At 36.8% G+C, this 16273-nt stretch overlaps 1 protein-coding gene across 5 annotated transcripts in view; it reads right to left on the bottom strand.

Annotated features, from left to right (window-relative positions):
* The window catches only part of PCCA (propionyl-CoA carboxylase subunit alpha), a 369734-nt gene that overhangs the window by 220520 nt on the left and 132941 nt on the right, over positions 1-16273 (bottom strand). For all 5 annotated transcript variants that reach the window (XM_079138616.1, XM_079138618.1, XM_079138619.1 and 2 more), the window contains one exon: positions 15532-15568. In XM_079138616.1, coding sequence (XP_078994742.1) covers positions 15532-15568 — 37 coding nt within the window. The remainder of the gene's footprint in view (positions 1-15531; positions 15569-16273) is intronic.

Genomic DNA, 16273 nt, shown 5'->3' with positions numbered 1-16273 from the left:
AGAGGAAGATGGAGAGAGAGAGAGAGAGAGAGAGAGAGACAAAGACTTGAAGTTTGTTTTAGATCCGGAGTCAGTGATAGTTTGCATATGGAAGGTAAATAGATGAAGGAAAACTCCAGAGACTTAGGAGCTTTCCTGTTTAGTTATAGATTCCAAGTCACAAGAAGAGCCCTCTTCTTTCGAATGACTGATAGGCTGTGTTCATCTACATAAGACACAATAAATAATTTACTCTTCAAGCAAACGCCACCTCACACACACTGGCACAACCTGGTAACTGACAAGCTGATAAAACATCTTGATCCAATACTCATAATTCACAGAATAAATAATTTTATTTCATCTTTTTACCTACAGGCTCTTAAACTAAAATTTCATAGGAAACAATAACTAGTGGAGAAGGAAAGCAAAAAGAAGGGAGAAGTGGGATATATTTGGGGAATTGTCCTATTCCAAATTTAGTGGTGCTAATCAGAAACCTCTAGTGGATCAAAGAGGAGGTGTGGCTCTTGGTGGTGGAGGGGGAATCTTCTTTTAAAAACACTTGGGAAATCTATAATTAATTGCAAGGCTTTTGTTTCCTAAAAGACAGGTTCAAAGTAAAAAGAAAATAAAAGATAGCCAGGGAGTAGGGGCTGTCCTCTCCAGGGACAGAATAGACCCCCATAATGGGCCTCAGAGGAGAAGAAAATAAAGGCCTCAGGAAGAAGTGACCCAACACAGAGAGGAAGGAGATCCCCAGGTGAAGGTTGGGCATCAGACTGGGAATCAGAAGCACACTGCAGCGGGCACATTTCCTCAAGCGCATTCCATGTCGAACAGCTGACTGAACGTTTGGAGTGTGTATTTTTGCTTTTGTTTTGGGGGATATGCTTCAAGACAGTGACATTTTTGAAGAATTCAGGTTGGTCATTTTACAAAATATTCCACAATTTGAATGAATTTGATTATGCACTCATTTAATTTAGATTAACAACAAAAAATGTCTAACGAGCAATTTTACATACTATATAACTGACATTCTATCTTCATTTTTGCATCACACAAGAAAAAACAAAACTCCATTTGTCTCATTACCTATAAAGTTAGGTTTGATTAGTTAAGGTGGTGTATATTAAAAACTTCCTCTCAGCAAACACGCCATTTTCCTTCTGTAACCTGCAAACCATCTGTGGGCTGACACTTCAAAAATCATGAGTATCCTATATGCAAACAATATCTCACCCGGTGGTAATAATGAAAATTAATGATTCTTACTTTAATCAATCTACATTATTCACTGAAAAACGGGCTTTTTAAAAATGAAGACAAAGATCTTTGTCTGTCTTCACTGTTGCTTCTCCACTGGCTGAAACAGGGTCTAGACAATAATGTGCAAAATCATAGTTACTACATGAATGTTCTAGTTGACCATATAAATAGGTGCAGATCATTTATTTTTACTGCTGTAATACATTTTACCTCATGAATATATATAGCATTATCCTGTAAAGGTTCTGATTTTGTTTGTTTTTATACACAGAATGCTCCCATGAATATCTGTGTGCCTGCTGTCTAGAACCCTGCATAAGTGCTGGAAGACACGTCCCGGGAGGACAGCCGTTGGATGGGATGAACTCTTCTCAGTGCCATAGGAAATCAAGTTCATTCGCTTTTCTTTGTAACCACTATCACAATCACACAAACTACACCATCACTTGCCTAAGATTCCTACAGTGGCCTCCTAACAGAACTCCCTACCACTGCCTCTGCCCTCACCCAAGCCACACACAAGGTCAGTGAAATTTTATTAAGCCAGGTATGAAATCATACCTCCTGCCTCACATTCTGATGAGTTTACATAAAACAAAACAAAAAAAAAAAACCACAGACGTACAATGAAGTAGAAATCATGAACCCAAGGACAGGTAGTGAGGAAGAGAGAGAGAGGCAGCTTAACATATACTAGTTTAATTAAACAAGTTAGAACACCAGAAAGGACCACTCTAGATGTGCTGTAAGACTTAAAAACAGGCCTGATGGGCCGGGGTTGTGGCTCAGTGGTAGAGTGCTTGCCTGGTACTTGTGGGACACTGGATTCAATCCTCGGCACCACATAAATAAATAAAATAAAGGTATTGAATGCATCTACAACTAAAAAAAAAAAAAACTTAAGACAAAAAAACAGCCTGAAAGATATTAGCCTGCACATCAATTGTCAAATAAAATTTAACTTCAATACCTTTTACATAAATATAACAAAATCCAAATACACTATATTCACAATGTCCACAATCCAGTAAAAATTAAGAGGTTATATGATGAAGAGGACAAAATGGGATCCATATGAGAAGGAAAACAGGGAACAGAAACAAAGATCCTTAAAACATCTGTCACAAATCCTACAGACTGAGCATCACTTCCGCAAAATGATTGGTGACACAAGTATTTCAGATTTCAGAGTTTTGCAGATTTTGGAATACTTACATAGACTTTATCAATACAGTATTCCAAATTTAAAAATCTGAAATCTGAAACTCTACATAATCCAAAACTTTTTAAGCACTGAGAACTCCAAACAAGGAACAAGGCAAGGATTTACCTTTTTAGCATTCCTGTCAAGAAAAGGAAATAAAGAATAAAGAGAATGTGAAGGAAGAAATAAAAATGCCTTCTTTAACAGATAATGCGATTTTATACAAAGAAAATCTATTTAAAAAATCAACAGCAAGTCCCTTAAGCAATTACAGCAAGATTGCAGGATATAAGGTTAACATACAAGAGTCAATTGCATTCCTGGGCTGGGCTGTGGCTCGGTGGAGGGCTTGCCTAATACGGGTGAGGCACTGGGTTTGATCCTCAGCACCACATAAAATAAATAAATAAACAAAATAAAGTTATTGTGTTCATTTACAAGTAGAAATACTTTTAAAAGAAGTAGATTGTCTTCCTGTATACAGCAATGAATAACTGAAATATGAAATACAAGATGTGATATCATTTATATTAGCATTCAAAAATTGAAACAGACATAAAATAACAAAATGTGCACAGCATGTCTACGAGGAAGACTAAAACTCTGATTAAGGTAATTAAGGAAGACTTCAATGGAGAAACACTCCACATTTATGAACAGGAAGATTTGGTACTGTTAAGATCAATTATCTGCAACTTAACCTATAGGTTGAACGTAAATCAAAATCCCAGCAAGTTATTTGTGGGTTTTGTGGATATCAACAACTGATTCTCAAGTTTATATGGAAAGACAAAATACCCAGAATAGCTAACACAATATTAAAAGATAAGAACAAATTCACAAGATTGATACTCTACATCTTGAAGATTTATTATGAAGCTACAGCAACCAAAACAGCAGGATACTAGTGAAGGACTAGCTGAGTTAATGCAACGGAAAGAATCCAGAAATAGATGTCCACAAGTACACTCAACTAAACTTTGACCAAGAAGCAAAGGCAATCAAATGGAGACAGGTTTTCAATGAGTGATGTTGAACAACTGGATATTCATACAAAAAAGAAGGAAGGAAGGAAGAAAGAAAGGGAGGGAAGGAGGGAAGAAAGAATCTAACAGTTCTTATATGCTTCACCAAAAAAAGAACTCAAAATGGATCTTAGGATGCAAAACTATATTATCTCTGGAAGAATCCATGAAAGAAAAAACACTGATAAATCAGCCTTTACTAAAATTTAAAACTTCTATACAAAAGACATTCATTTTTGGAGGTGGGGATGGGTATCAGGGATTGAACTCAGGGGCACCTGACCACTGACCCACATCCCCAGTCCTATTTTGTATTTTATTTAGAGATAGGGTCTCACTGAGTTGCTTAGCACCTTGCTGTTGCTGAGGCTGGCTTTGAACTCAAAATCCTCCTGCCTCAGCCTCCTGAGTCACTGGGATTACAGGCATTGCCACCATGCCCTGCCAAAAGACATTCTTAAGAGAATGAAAGTACACGTCACAGATTAGGAGAAAATAGTTACAAAACACAAACCTGACTTTAAAACAAAAACCTGCCTTCAGAATATACAGAGCTCTTGAAACTTAACAATAAGAAAACAAACAACCCAATTTTAAAATGGGCAAAAGAGTGGGGAGATAGCTCAGTCGGTAGAGTGCTTGCCTTGCAAGCACAAGGCCCTGGGTTCGATCCCCAGCACCAAAAAAAAAAAAAAAAAAAAAATGGGCAAAAGATGTGAAAAAAACAACTCAATAAATAAGATACATAGAAGGCAAATAAGAATACAAAAAAATGTGCACATATCATATGTCCACAAAGAACTGAGAATTAAAACAACAGAGATATTACCACATGCCTATTAGAACAGCTAAAATTCAAAACACTGACAACACCAAATATTGTCAAGGATGAAGGACAGCTGAAGGAGTAGCTTGAAGTCGAAATTTCTACAGCAAACACTGAAAGAATAAAAACATAACAAAATTTCCATCACAGTAGAGGGGGTGAGAGAGAAAAGAACAAGATATCTTTTTTAACTCAATATCAAAAAGAAGCCAAGAACAGAGAGCAAAAAGAATCTAAACAATAGAACAAGCAAAAATAGAAAGCAGATGATCTAAATAAATCAAAACATAGTAGTAAACATAGTAAGTGTAAATGAACTCAACTCTCCAGTTAAGACAGGAACTGCTAGTCTGAACAGAAATAAGTAAAAATCAGTCCAGAACCTACAAGAGGTATGTAAAAAGCGATATTTCACTGGCAGATGAAAAATGGAAAAAGGTAGAATGATAAGGCTAAATTAAGCTTGTTTATCACATAAAATCTGATTAAAAAGAAAAATTAAAAATTAGTTACAACATTTTGATAAAAAGTAAAATTAGCCAAAAAAAAAAAAAACACATTACAATATAATAGACCTATTAATTTAACTCAGGTAAAACCTAAAAAGAAAAAAAAAAAAATTGGGAAATCCACTTTTTAAAATAATGAACAGATTAAATATCCAAAAACATCACTAGAAGATTTGAATAGTCTAACAGTCAGACTTGACCTATAAGTCATCTATAAAATATAACACACAATATTTTGAGAATATGCATTCTTTCCAGGCACACTTGAAATATGTATTTAGAGTTACTGACTAAATGCAATGTTCATCAAATATGAAAAATTCTAACTGAAAAAATCGTATATTCATTGATCATAAAGCAATTGTTAGAAACCAGTAATAAAACAAAATGTTGGATTTTTTTTCAGTTAAATAAATTATATCACCAAATAACATGTATAAATCACAATGAAAATCTGAAAACACTCAGAAATGAACAATCATGAAAAATGCATATCAAAATTATAAAATAGGGTTATTTGCCCAGATCCTTAGTTCAGGACTTTCTCCCAAATTCTGGAAGCATTGAACTACAGCTGACTTTTCCTGAATTTTCTACCTAGTCTTGTCTCATCCTGGGGGCAGCCTCCACTTTAGTGGTTAGCTTTTGCCCCCACTTGAGACAACTATGAAAGATTAACCCATATTTAGAACTCTGTAGAGTTAGCTGAGGCCTTTGTTGACACATACTCTCAACTCAATTCAATTTCTCCTTCAGTCCAGTTTCCTTTACTACCCCACAGGTGTTAAAGGGTATTTTTCCAGTACATTTCCAGGGTCTGTCTACCTCCAAAGAGTCTAAGGTGTAATACAGGTGCCCATCTGAAAAGCTATCGTAGTGTTGTAAGCAAGAGATGACACTAACGTAAAGGCAGGAGTAGTAGAAATCGGAGAGAAGTGGATGAATTCAAGAAATATTAGGAGATGAGGACGATCTCTTAAATATCATCATCATCGTCATCATCATCTGCAAACTGAAACACCACATGAGACAACAGTGCACACCAAATCACGGAGAAGGCTTCAACGCTAATTATCAACATTGCAATCTCTACTTCTACTTCCTAGCTCTGTGACACCTAACACCACAGATGACATTCTCCATCAGCCTAACTCCCCGGTACAGCCTAGGTCAACACTCTTCCTTTCCACCCTACAACCTGACTGACGGGATACAGAAAAAACAAGTTTTTGTTATTTAAAGTCACAGGGGAGGGACAATAAAAATGTGGTGCACTGAGCTCTGATGTGACTCATGAAAACTGCACAGAATCAGACAAAAGTTAGTACCTTCCCAGATCTGTCCACAACTCTAATCCAGAATCTGCTGGGAAATCTGGTGCCATGTGCCCGGGGGCTGCACAGGAAAGGCCTCTTGTGAATATAATCAAGGAGGTAATTTAACTTCAAACAAATTAGGGAAATGAATTCCATTATCAATGCATCATTCCTTTTGGGTATACTGTATCATAATTTTCCATTGATTTTATTGTTGTCTCAAATAAAAATTAGTTACATTTAATTTAATCTCACTATCAATTTAGGTTAATCATACCATTTGGTTTGTCAGACTTCAGACTGAGGTGATACACATTTGCATCAATACAACGGGGGTCTACAATAGTCAATGAATTGTAAAATATATACATATTTTACATATTTTGTCAGTTCAACTATGAATTATCCATGTTTCTTCTGCTACTATTTCTGAAGAAGGTAATTCTGAGTTTTTTCCATTGGAAAATGAAAAGATGTGAAGTGAGCACAGAATATCTCGCCTTTCCTCAGTTGGCCATACACATACACAAATACATAAATAACTGTTTATAGTTGTATTTATTAAAAATAATAATATATTACTGAATTCTATATTCATAAATATATTCTACTAGTATTATACATTGTTTAAATTGCATCCAATGTAAAATTAAACATACTTATTTATTTTTATTTAACATTTATTAATAATAAGTGTGCTGCTAGTCAGCTTTCTGTCACTGTGACAAAATAACCTGACAAAAACAACTTAAAGGAGGAAAGACTTGGACTCCTAGTTTGGGAAGTTTCAATCCTTGGTCGCTTGGCTTCACCATTTCTGGTCCTCCAAGGAGGTAGAACATCATAGTGGGAGGCTGAGGTAGAGCAAAGCTGCTCACCTATGGGGCCAGGAAGCAGAGACAGAGCGAGCAAGGGAGGAAAAGGCCAGGACAAGAGGTGGCCTTTAAGGACACACCCCCAAGGACCCACTCCCTCCTACAAGGGCCCACCCCCTAAGTTTCCACCACCTTCTATAGTCCACTATATTATAAAACCCTCATTGGAGTAATCCATTGATGAAGCGAGAGCCCTCATGATCCAATCCCCTCTCAAAGGCCACACCTCCAAACCCTGCTGCCTTGGGAGGAAAGTCTTCAACACGAGAGCTTTTGGGGGACACTCAGTTCCACGCTATACAATGAATATTAAACATGATGTGTTCATTTAAGTAAGAATGAATCAATATTGCACACATAAAGACAGAATCAAGGTGTGCTACCTAAGTTAAAATAGACTAATATATAACACTACTGATTTGGCAGAGAACAGCAACTATACTTTATGGAGAAGCTGATTTTGTTGGCCTATTTTTCTTGGTATGGGAAAATAAAAAACAATAGATCCCCAACTCGATTCAGGCATCAGAAATCAGTGCACTTCACTGTACAGATTAGAGCAGAAGGTATTCACAGACAGGAAGTTTCCAAACAAAAACTAAAGTAGTTTGCCATTACAATGTGTTTCCACATAGTGCCTGAATGTTTCGCAGTCTTTTGCAACAGAGTAATAGAAAAAGGAAAAGGAAAACATGCAAGAATGACCAAGGACAAGCAAGAGAAAGAAGATAAGGGCTGAAACACGGAGAGAGGCAGCAGAGCAAACGCCACAGGAAACAGAGGACATGTGGAATTATGCTTATGGCTAAATGGGGAAAAGAAAATACAAGCACCAAAAGATTGTGGGAAAGAAAAAGAAAACATGCATTCCCATCTCCAGGGGTATATCATTCCAACCTCCAATGACCACATTACTTCAAAAGAATCTTTCATTTCTTCTCGTGTCGAGAATTGAACCCAGGGCTGCACGTATGCTAGTAAACACTCTACCGCTGAGCTACACCTCCAGCCCCGAACTTCTCAACCTAGCCTGGACTTCATCAAGTAGAGTTCAACACCATTTTCTTCAACATAACTTTTCCTTAGGCATTTTTTACATACATTAGTATTTTCTCAAAGGTTTCTTCAATATAGCTTTAACCAGAATCATTAAACAACATTTTTAAGAATTCTAAGCAGCTTGAAATTGAGATTTCAAGGCTAGTATTTTTTTCCCTCTTAAAAATGAACAATGTGTGCTTCTATACAAACAACTTTCACAAAGTGGCTTGAAAAAAACAAAACAAGCCATACCATACCAAAAGCAAGATGGGAAGAACCAGCGCAGGAAAGCAGCCAGGGCAGGGAGGAAAGACCACCAGAGTCACCACGTAGAAGGCAGAGGCCATCAAAAGACTAATAAAAGAACAGGCGATGGGAGAGTGCGGCTTTCAGAACGTTAGAAGACATAGGTTAGCGAACAACAGGCCAGTAAAATACTCTTTACGCTGTAATCTTAGGTTACTAAAAATTGCCACAAGTCCAGCCTAACCAACAAGGACCAGTCTGCAAGAATGAATGACGGGCGTTCATTTAATAAGGGCATACCAAATCTGAATTAAAATTCAAATTTAAATAAAAATTAGTTATATTTGATTTAATCTCACTATCAATTTAGGTTCATTATACCACTTGGTTTGTCAGACTTCAGACTGAGGTGATACATGTTTGCATCAATACAACTTGAGGGTGTATATTAGCCAACCAACAGTAAAAAAAAATATGTATGTATGTATAAGGAAGCCTTATTCATTTTGTTTCAATTAACTATTGACTGAAAATTTTCATGTTTGCTTGAAATTTCTGTTTCCTGCCACACAGGTATCACCATTAGAAGGCTGGAGATTGAATAGAGGAAATTACAGTCGAGTCATGGTCTGTAAATATTGTGAAAGAACTTTAAAACGTGTGATTACATCATTTCTATACATGCACATATCTTTCTATTTGGATTCATTCACTGAAAAACCACGTGCTGAGTATATGCTCTAGCAAGCATTGTTTGTTCATTTTGGGGGAGTTTTGTCGTTGTTATTGTTTGACACCAGGGATTGAAACCAGAGGCACTCAACCCACTGAGTCACATCCCAACACCCTATTTTACTTTTTATTTTGAGACAAGGTCTCAATTAAGTTCTTCAGGCCTTGCAAAGTTGCAGAGGATGGCCTCGAACTTGCAGTCCTCCTGCCTCAGCCTTCCAAACCACTGGGATTGCAGGCATGCACCGCCTCGCCCAGCTAAGTACTATCTTAAGCACTAGAAACACAAAGGAAACTAACCAATGGTTAACTCCACTATTAACAGTGGCCAACTGAACATAAAACAACCACTTGTAAAGATACGTAATGTCTATTTATTGCAGAAAATCCCAACTCTTTTAAGAGAACAACAATCCGTGTGGGAAGGTTATTTCCATCTCAAACTCAGCCTTAGGACCAGTTGGGGGTAAGGCAGCATCTTATGAGATACTGTTCTCATTAGATACCCTTTCTTTTCAACAGTTCTTGATAACTCAATCACTACTCTTTCATTCTTTTTTTCAAAACTACTGCAGGAAAATGTGTATTCTGTGAATGGGTAGGATGATCTACACGTACTAACAAGGTCTAGCTTGTTTACAGCGCTATTCAACACTTCCAGTCCCTTCTTGACCTTTGCTCTAGATGGTCTATTACTTATACTGTGGTACTGAAGTCTTCGACTATTATCAAAGAAGTAGTTCTCCCTTCAATTCTGTCAATGTTTACCTTTAGTTTTTGAAGATCTATTTTTTAATGCCTACATTTTTATAATTGTCAGTCAACATGCAACGTCCCTCTTCATCTCTTCTAACAATTTTGGACTTAAAGTCTCTATTACTACAGCCACCCCAGCTCTTTTGGTTACTATTTGTTTATGGATGTCTTTTTCCAACCTTTTACTATCAACCTATTTGCTTCTCTGAAACTGAAGTGAGTTTCTTATAGTCAGCATATAGGAGGATCACTATTTATGCATTCTGCCAACTCTGCCACAGTGAAATATTACTTCACTAACACTAGAATAGCAATTTTTTTTTTTTTTTTTTTTTTTTTTTTCAGTACTGGGGATTGAACCCAGGGCCTTGTGCTTGCAAGGCACACACTCTACCAACTGAGCTATATCCCCAGCCCAGAATAGCCATAATTAAAAAAAAAAAAAAAAAACCAAAAAAAAAACAGAAAATAACAACTGTTGGCAAGAAACTTAAAACCACACATTCCTGGTAGAAATATGAAAAGGTGTAGGCATCATGGAATAGAATGGTAGCTCCTCAAAAAATTACCATATAACCCACTCTTAAGTATGTAACTCTCCTTAACTAAAAACAGGTACTTGAACAAACACATGCTCACCCATGTTCACAGTCACACTATTTACAATAGTTAAAATGCAAAAACAACCCATTTGTCTATCAACAGATATGCAAAATGTATGTTCACACACAATGGAAGATTATTCAATCATATGAAGGAATGAAATTTTGGTAGACCACAGAAGAACTTTAAAAACACTTCTAATGGAAAGAAATCAGGCACAAAATTTCATATATGCTTCCATTTATATAAAAATCTGGAATGGGTCAACCAATAGAAACAAAAGTAAATTAGTGATTGTTGAGGGCTAGGTGGAGGAAAATAGGAAGTAAATACTAATGGGTAGAGTTTCTTGGGGGAGTAATGAAGATATTCTGATATTAGAAGGTTTTGATGGCTATAAAATCTTGTGAATATATTAAAAACCACTAAACTGTGTCCTTTCAAGGCTGGATTTTATAATATTTGAATTTTTTCTCAATTTTTAAAAATCATTATCTTCTGTATAAAAAATTTAAAACAGGTTTATCTCTAAGACTAGGGGGATAAATAGTAATTTAGAAGGAGAATGAGAGAACTTTCCAGGGTGACAGAAATGTTCAATATCTTGGTGGGGTTCAGAGTTACACAGATATATGCATATATTAAAATCAGCAGTTATAGGCAACATTTATTCACATTAGTATATGTAAATTTGCATCAAAACTATATGTAAATACTGAATTTGGTTTATGACATGTTAAAAGTGTTTTCTTTTTCTTCTTTTTTTTTTTTTGGTGATGGGGTGGGGGCAATATTGGGGATGGGACTCCAGGCTTTGTGAGCACCCAGCCCTGTGTTGAAGTATTGGTAGGACACATACCAATATGTGCAGTTTACTTTATAATGCAACAAAAAACAAGATGGGTTATTGATATGGAAAGATAATAGTGGTGTCGAGTATATAAAATGTCTTTGTATACATATATTATATTATATATGAGATATATAATCTTGGTGCTGAGAAAACAGTATACTATAAAGTTCTTTCAAAATGCTGTTTGATTGAAATTTTTCAAAATAGACTATTGGTGGGAAAATTAATGAACTAGTTAAGTATTGGCACGTCATGAGTATCTGCCGAAACTCAGAATATGGTTGTCAGACACGTGACTGGGTGGCAACAACAGGGCTTCTTCCCCGGAAGACGTGATATTTAAGCCAAGACACGAAGTCTACAAGGAGTGATCCATGTAGGAGATCAGCACGAGCCTTCCAGGTCCCCTCTGTACCCTCTCCCACCCAAAAAGGACCTTATCCCAAGGCTCTGAAGTTGGGGTGTTCAGGTGAGCCAAGGGGACAAGGAGGGAAACTGCAGGAAAGGAGACTGGGGACAAGGGCAGGAGCCAGATCACATGGTGTCCGGTGTTGTCAGGGAACTGAATTTATCCAAGGGCAGAGTTAGGTCATGCCGGCTCAAAGCAGGGGTGGTGAGCCCAGAGGGGATGAGGTGGCCCTGGCCGTGAAAGTTCTAAAACACTGCCTTGACACTATGTGAAGAATGAGGTCGAAGAGGCCTACAGAAACCACTGCCTGGTCCTGTTAGGACAAGGGTCGCGGGAGCTGGGCGATGAGGAGCCAGGCAAACGTGGCGGGGGAGGGACGGGCAGCGCCTGCACGTGGACTTAGGACAGTCCAGGGCACAGGGGTGCCCGGAATAGCTCGCAGGTTGGGCCTCGAGGGATGTGTAACACTCACTGGGGTGTAGAGATTAGGGGAGAGCTAGGTTTGTAGGATGTTGAACTTCAGAATCAAAGAAGAAACTATTTTTAATTTAAATTGAGCATGATTTGTGATTGTGAGAAACAGGGAAAAGAACAGAATCAGAATAAACTGGAAACTGTTAAAAGGCAGGTTAGCCTTAGAATCTCTTTTCCTTTCAAGAATCAATCTGACTTGATTGTACTAAGGACCTTTGTTCCAGTAAAAAGACACTTCAGTGGAAGTCAAGCTCACTGATTACTGATATCTACCATTGGGATTAAAGGTAAACTGAAGATCAATAGCCCTGCATCTCTGAACTCAGAGGTCACAGGAAGACCTCAGGAGCTGCATGCAGGACACAAGGCAGCCCACAAGACAAACACGCAGAGAGGACATCTCAATTCTTAAGGTCTCTCATCTCATCTGCAACCAGCCACTGTCTGCTTCAATTCCACATGCGTAAGTACCTTACAATGTTTTACACTAAGCAGTGACTCGAATTTTACCTCTCATCCTGAAATCTCATTAGTTTAGCCAAAGTATAATGAAAAATCCATGGTCTTTAGAATCACAGAAATCTAAATTTAAACCAGTAGCTTGGTGACCTTGAGCAAATTAATTACTACTTCTAATCCCTAGTTTCCTATAAATGAAAATGAAAATAATTAAACCTAAGAATTAGCATTAAAAATAACATTTCCAAAGTGCCTGGCACATGGGAAAATGTACTATAAAAAGGCACCAATGTCAATACAGTTAGTTTCCAACTTCAGCAGCACAGATTCCTGTTTCCAGAAGAGAAGCATAGACTCAAGAGAGGAGGAGCCATATAAAACAGGTAGATTTTTTTTTCATTATGTAACACAGAAAGAAGTAAAAGAAATCTATGAATACATATGCTAGATGGACGGGCAATCAGAAACTTACAAATGGACAGGTTGGAAGATTTTATTCAGTTGTTTAGAACAAGGAATGTACTTTCCCATGGAATCAATGTTTAGTTCACCTCTCAGATAAACTCAAAATGGCCCATTGAAATAACAGTTAAAGTGTGATATATCTCAATAAAAGCAATAGGAAAAAACTGATAAATCACTCAATAACACAGAGAACCAAGAGGCTTTAATATGTAATTTGACTTATGCTAGCAGCTAGCACTTGAAGGAAAGGTTTTATGGGGGGCTTCTGTGGTGACTCAGGTGTTCTCAAGGGAATTCCAAAAGCTTATAGAAACCGATGACCCTGATTCTCATGTTTTATTTCACCTTAAATTTTATGGTTTCCCTTTCTTTCAGTGTAAGCAAAACACTAGCACAGTTAACAGCCAAGATTGTGATCATTTATTTCACAAATGAGAAGGCATAATAGAGGGAGAATCAGAAGAAAGATAGGAAAGCAGAAGAAATCACAAAGGATGTGCCCAAGTATAAAGAAAAGAGACTTAGACTGAATTTAGGGGACCTCAGAAGGAAAGAGACTGAAAAGAAGGTAAAGCACAGCATTCAAATGTTGAAGGAAGAAAAACTATTAAGAACCAATCAGAGGTACAGGTTATAAAGAAGGTGGAAGAAAAACATAAAACACAAGCAAGGCCATCTGCACAGATGAAGTGCTCATGGGTTGATGATTCAGAATTCTAAGTGTGGCAAAACAATGTAATTCCAGATTTTCCTTCTAATCCCTTATTATTTCCCTAAATTCCTCCAAATATCATTTTTATGTAGATACCATTAATATTATTATGTTCCATTAGGTAGATAATAATAATGCACAAACTAGAACTAGAAAGAGGATTTTTCTTAAGTTTAAAAGTATGTGATAGAGGGGCTGGGGTTGTGGCTCAGTAGCAGAGTGCTTGCGTAGCACGTGTGAGGCACTGGGTTCACTCAGCCCCACGTTAAAAATAGTAGTAATGAATAAATAAAATAAAGATATTGTGCCCAACTACAACTAAAAAAAATATTTTAAAAAAGTACATGATAGAATAAAACTAAACTATATTAGGAAAGTCTCTTCAAAAGCCAGTGGGTACATTCTGTGCGTATTAGGAAATGAGAATTACCAATGATTTCAAATCACAGAGAGCAACTTTTGATTCATCCAGCAATTTAGCAGATCTCACTGTGAAGTACTGAAATACTTTTTGAAAATGTTGACAATTCTGAAGAAATGATGAATGAAGAGATGTTATAGACAGATTAAATAAGATTTCACTTTGGCCTGGTCTCGATTCCAGGGCATTTTTGCGAAATAAATGAATTCATAATTAACAGAATTAACAATGAGCAAAACAAAAATAATGTTCCCAGATCCAAGCAGAAACAGGGACACAGCAAAGAAAACAACCTTTCAAATCACTGAAGCCCAAGCCTGCCAGACTGCAGGCACTTATTGATGCCGTGATCACTTTCAGACCAACATTTCTACATATCACAACTATACAAACTTTGCCAAATCAAATGCTTTCCGACTGCAGACAGTATTTCTAAATGATCACCTTAGTGGGGAAACAGGACTACAGCATGGCTACGGGGTGCAGCAGCTGTAGGAACGCCGCGCTGCCTCGAAGCCCAAGCTCTGCCTTCTCTCACCTGTCTGCAAGTCCCTGTCAGAAGTATGACTACTGATTTGATTAATAAAATGGTACCATTTTAATTGCTTTGTTAATCCTTATACATTTTCTCAATTAGCAGAAACTGAAAATACAATCATCCCCATGAGTGCCAGGAATATTTTTGAAATTAAAAAGTACCATAGCCCCTGGGGCTGGGGTGGTGGCTCAGTGGTAGAGCGCTTGCCTAGCATGTGTGAGGCACTTGGTTCAATTCTCAGCACCACATATAAATAAATAAAACGAAGATCCATCAACAACTAAAAACAATTTTTTAAAAAAGGTACGATAGCCACTGATGTGTCCTCCAGTTTACCTCTTACTCTAACTTAGAATATTCAGTCCTAATTTCCGACATTCTATTTTATCTTTTCGAGCAAGATTATTAAGTCAACATTTAACATTTAGGGAAAGGCAACAATTTTAAGAATCTTGTCAAACATGTTATTTCACGTTAATCATATATGTTCTTAACTTTAGAAACTGCATGCAGCTGCTTACATACAAATTTACATTACATCCAATCTTAAGGATTCTTAAAACAATTCATTCTTTTAATTAGCGAGTGATTTCCTCTTACAAAAGAGCTATAGCTAAGGTCAAATTACTCTTTAAAGTCCAGCTTAATAACAGAATATGGTAATTCAACTGATAAATTCTTCCAGAGGGACAAGTAATCAGAAACCTAAAACTATTAAAATATTATTTGCTCTATGGGAATTACTTATTACATGTTTGCTCAACCGTATCTGCTGAAAGACATAGAAACCCTACCAAAGTTAATTTAAGAACTTACCAATTTCCCTTGCAATTCTGACAGCTTCATCTGCATCCTGTAAAAGCAGGAAATGAGACTCAACATTAATCCCATGAGGCACTGCGCAATGTCCTTAGGGCAGTCGTATATTGCACTACTGTCTCCTCTGATTCATTTAATGCTCAATTTTACAACCTTCTAACCCTTTTCATTCAGAGAAATGTAAAATTAATACCATAAGTGGAATGTAAATTCTACCTCATCATTATTATATTAAGAAACTCAAAGCAGTTTGAAATGAGCTGGCAGGAAGCACTACCAGAATTGCCAATGATTTGGTGCAGTTGCTGGAATTTAATGGCAGAATTTAGATGTTTACAATCAATACCGAATCATAAATCAGATCATTAAAGCTTGTCTGCAGCCGTCTTGTTTCTGTCTCTGATACTTAGGTGTCTTGTTTTCCTAGATTCTGTCAGCAGGGGGAGTTGATTCTCTATTGTTTGGGAGGAGCTTGATTGATTTTCCAGAAATCAGAAGGTAAATTTCCAGGATCTATAGGACTTACCAATTGTTCAAAGAAATCCCTTTGGTAATCTCCTTGACCCTTTGTTTTACTTCATCTATTTTTTTTTTTTCAGGTATATATTTTATCTTTACAGTTGCAGTCTGCTACACAAAGCAAAATTTTAAATTCAATGATCTAACTAGTATGGTTAAAAAAAAAAAAAAAAAAAAAACTATGAAAAGCCAAAAAAAAAAAAAAAAAAAAAAAAGCCTT

Source organism: Sciurus vulgaris (assembly GCF_902686455.1).
Source record: "Sciurus vulgaris genome assembly, chromosome: 4".
NCBI classification, from domain to species: domain Eukaryota; kingdom Metazoa; phylum Chordata; class Mammalia; order Rodentia; family Sciuridae; genus Sciurus; species Sciurus vulgaris.
The sequence above is the reverse complement of the archived record's forward strand: the minus strand, read 5'-3'. Positions and strand labels throughout refer to the sequence as shown.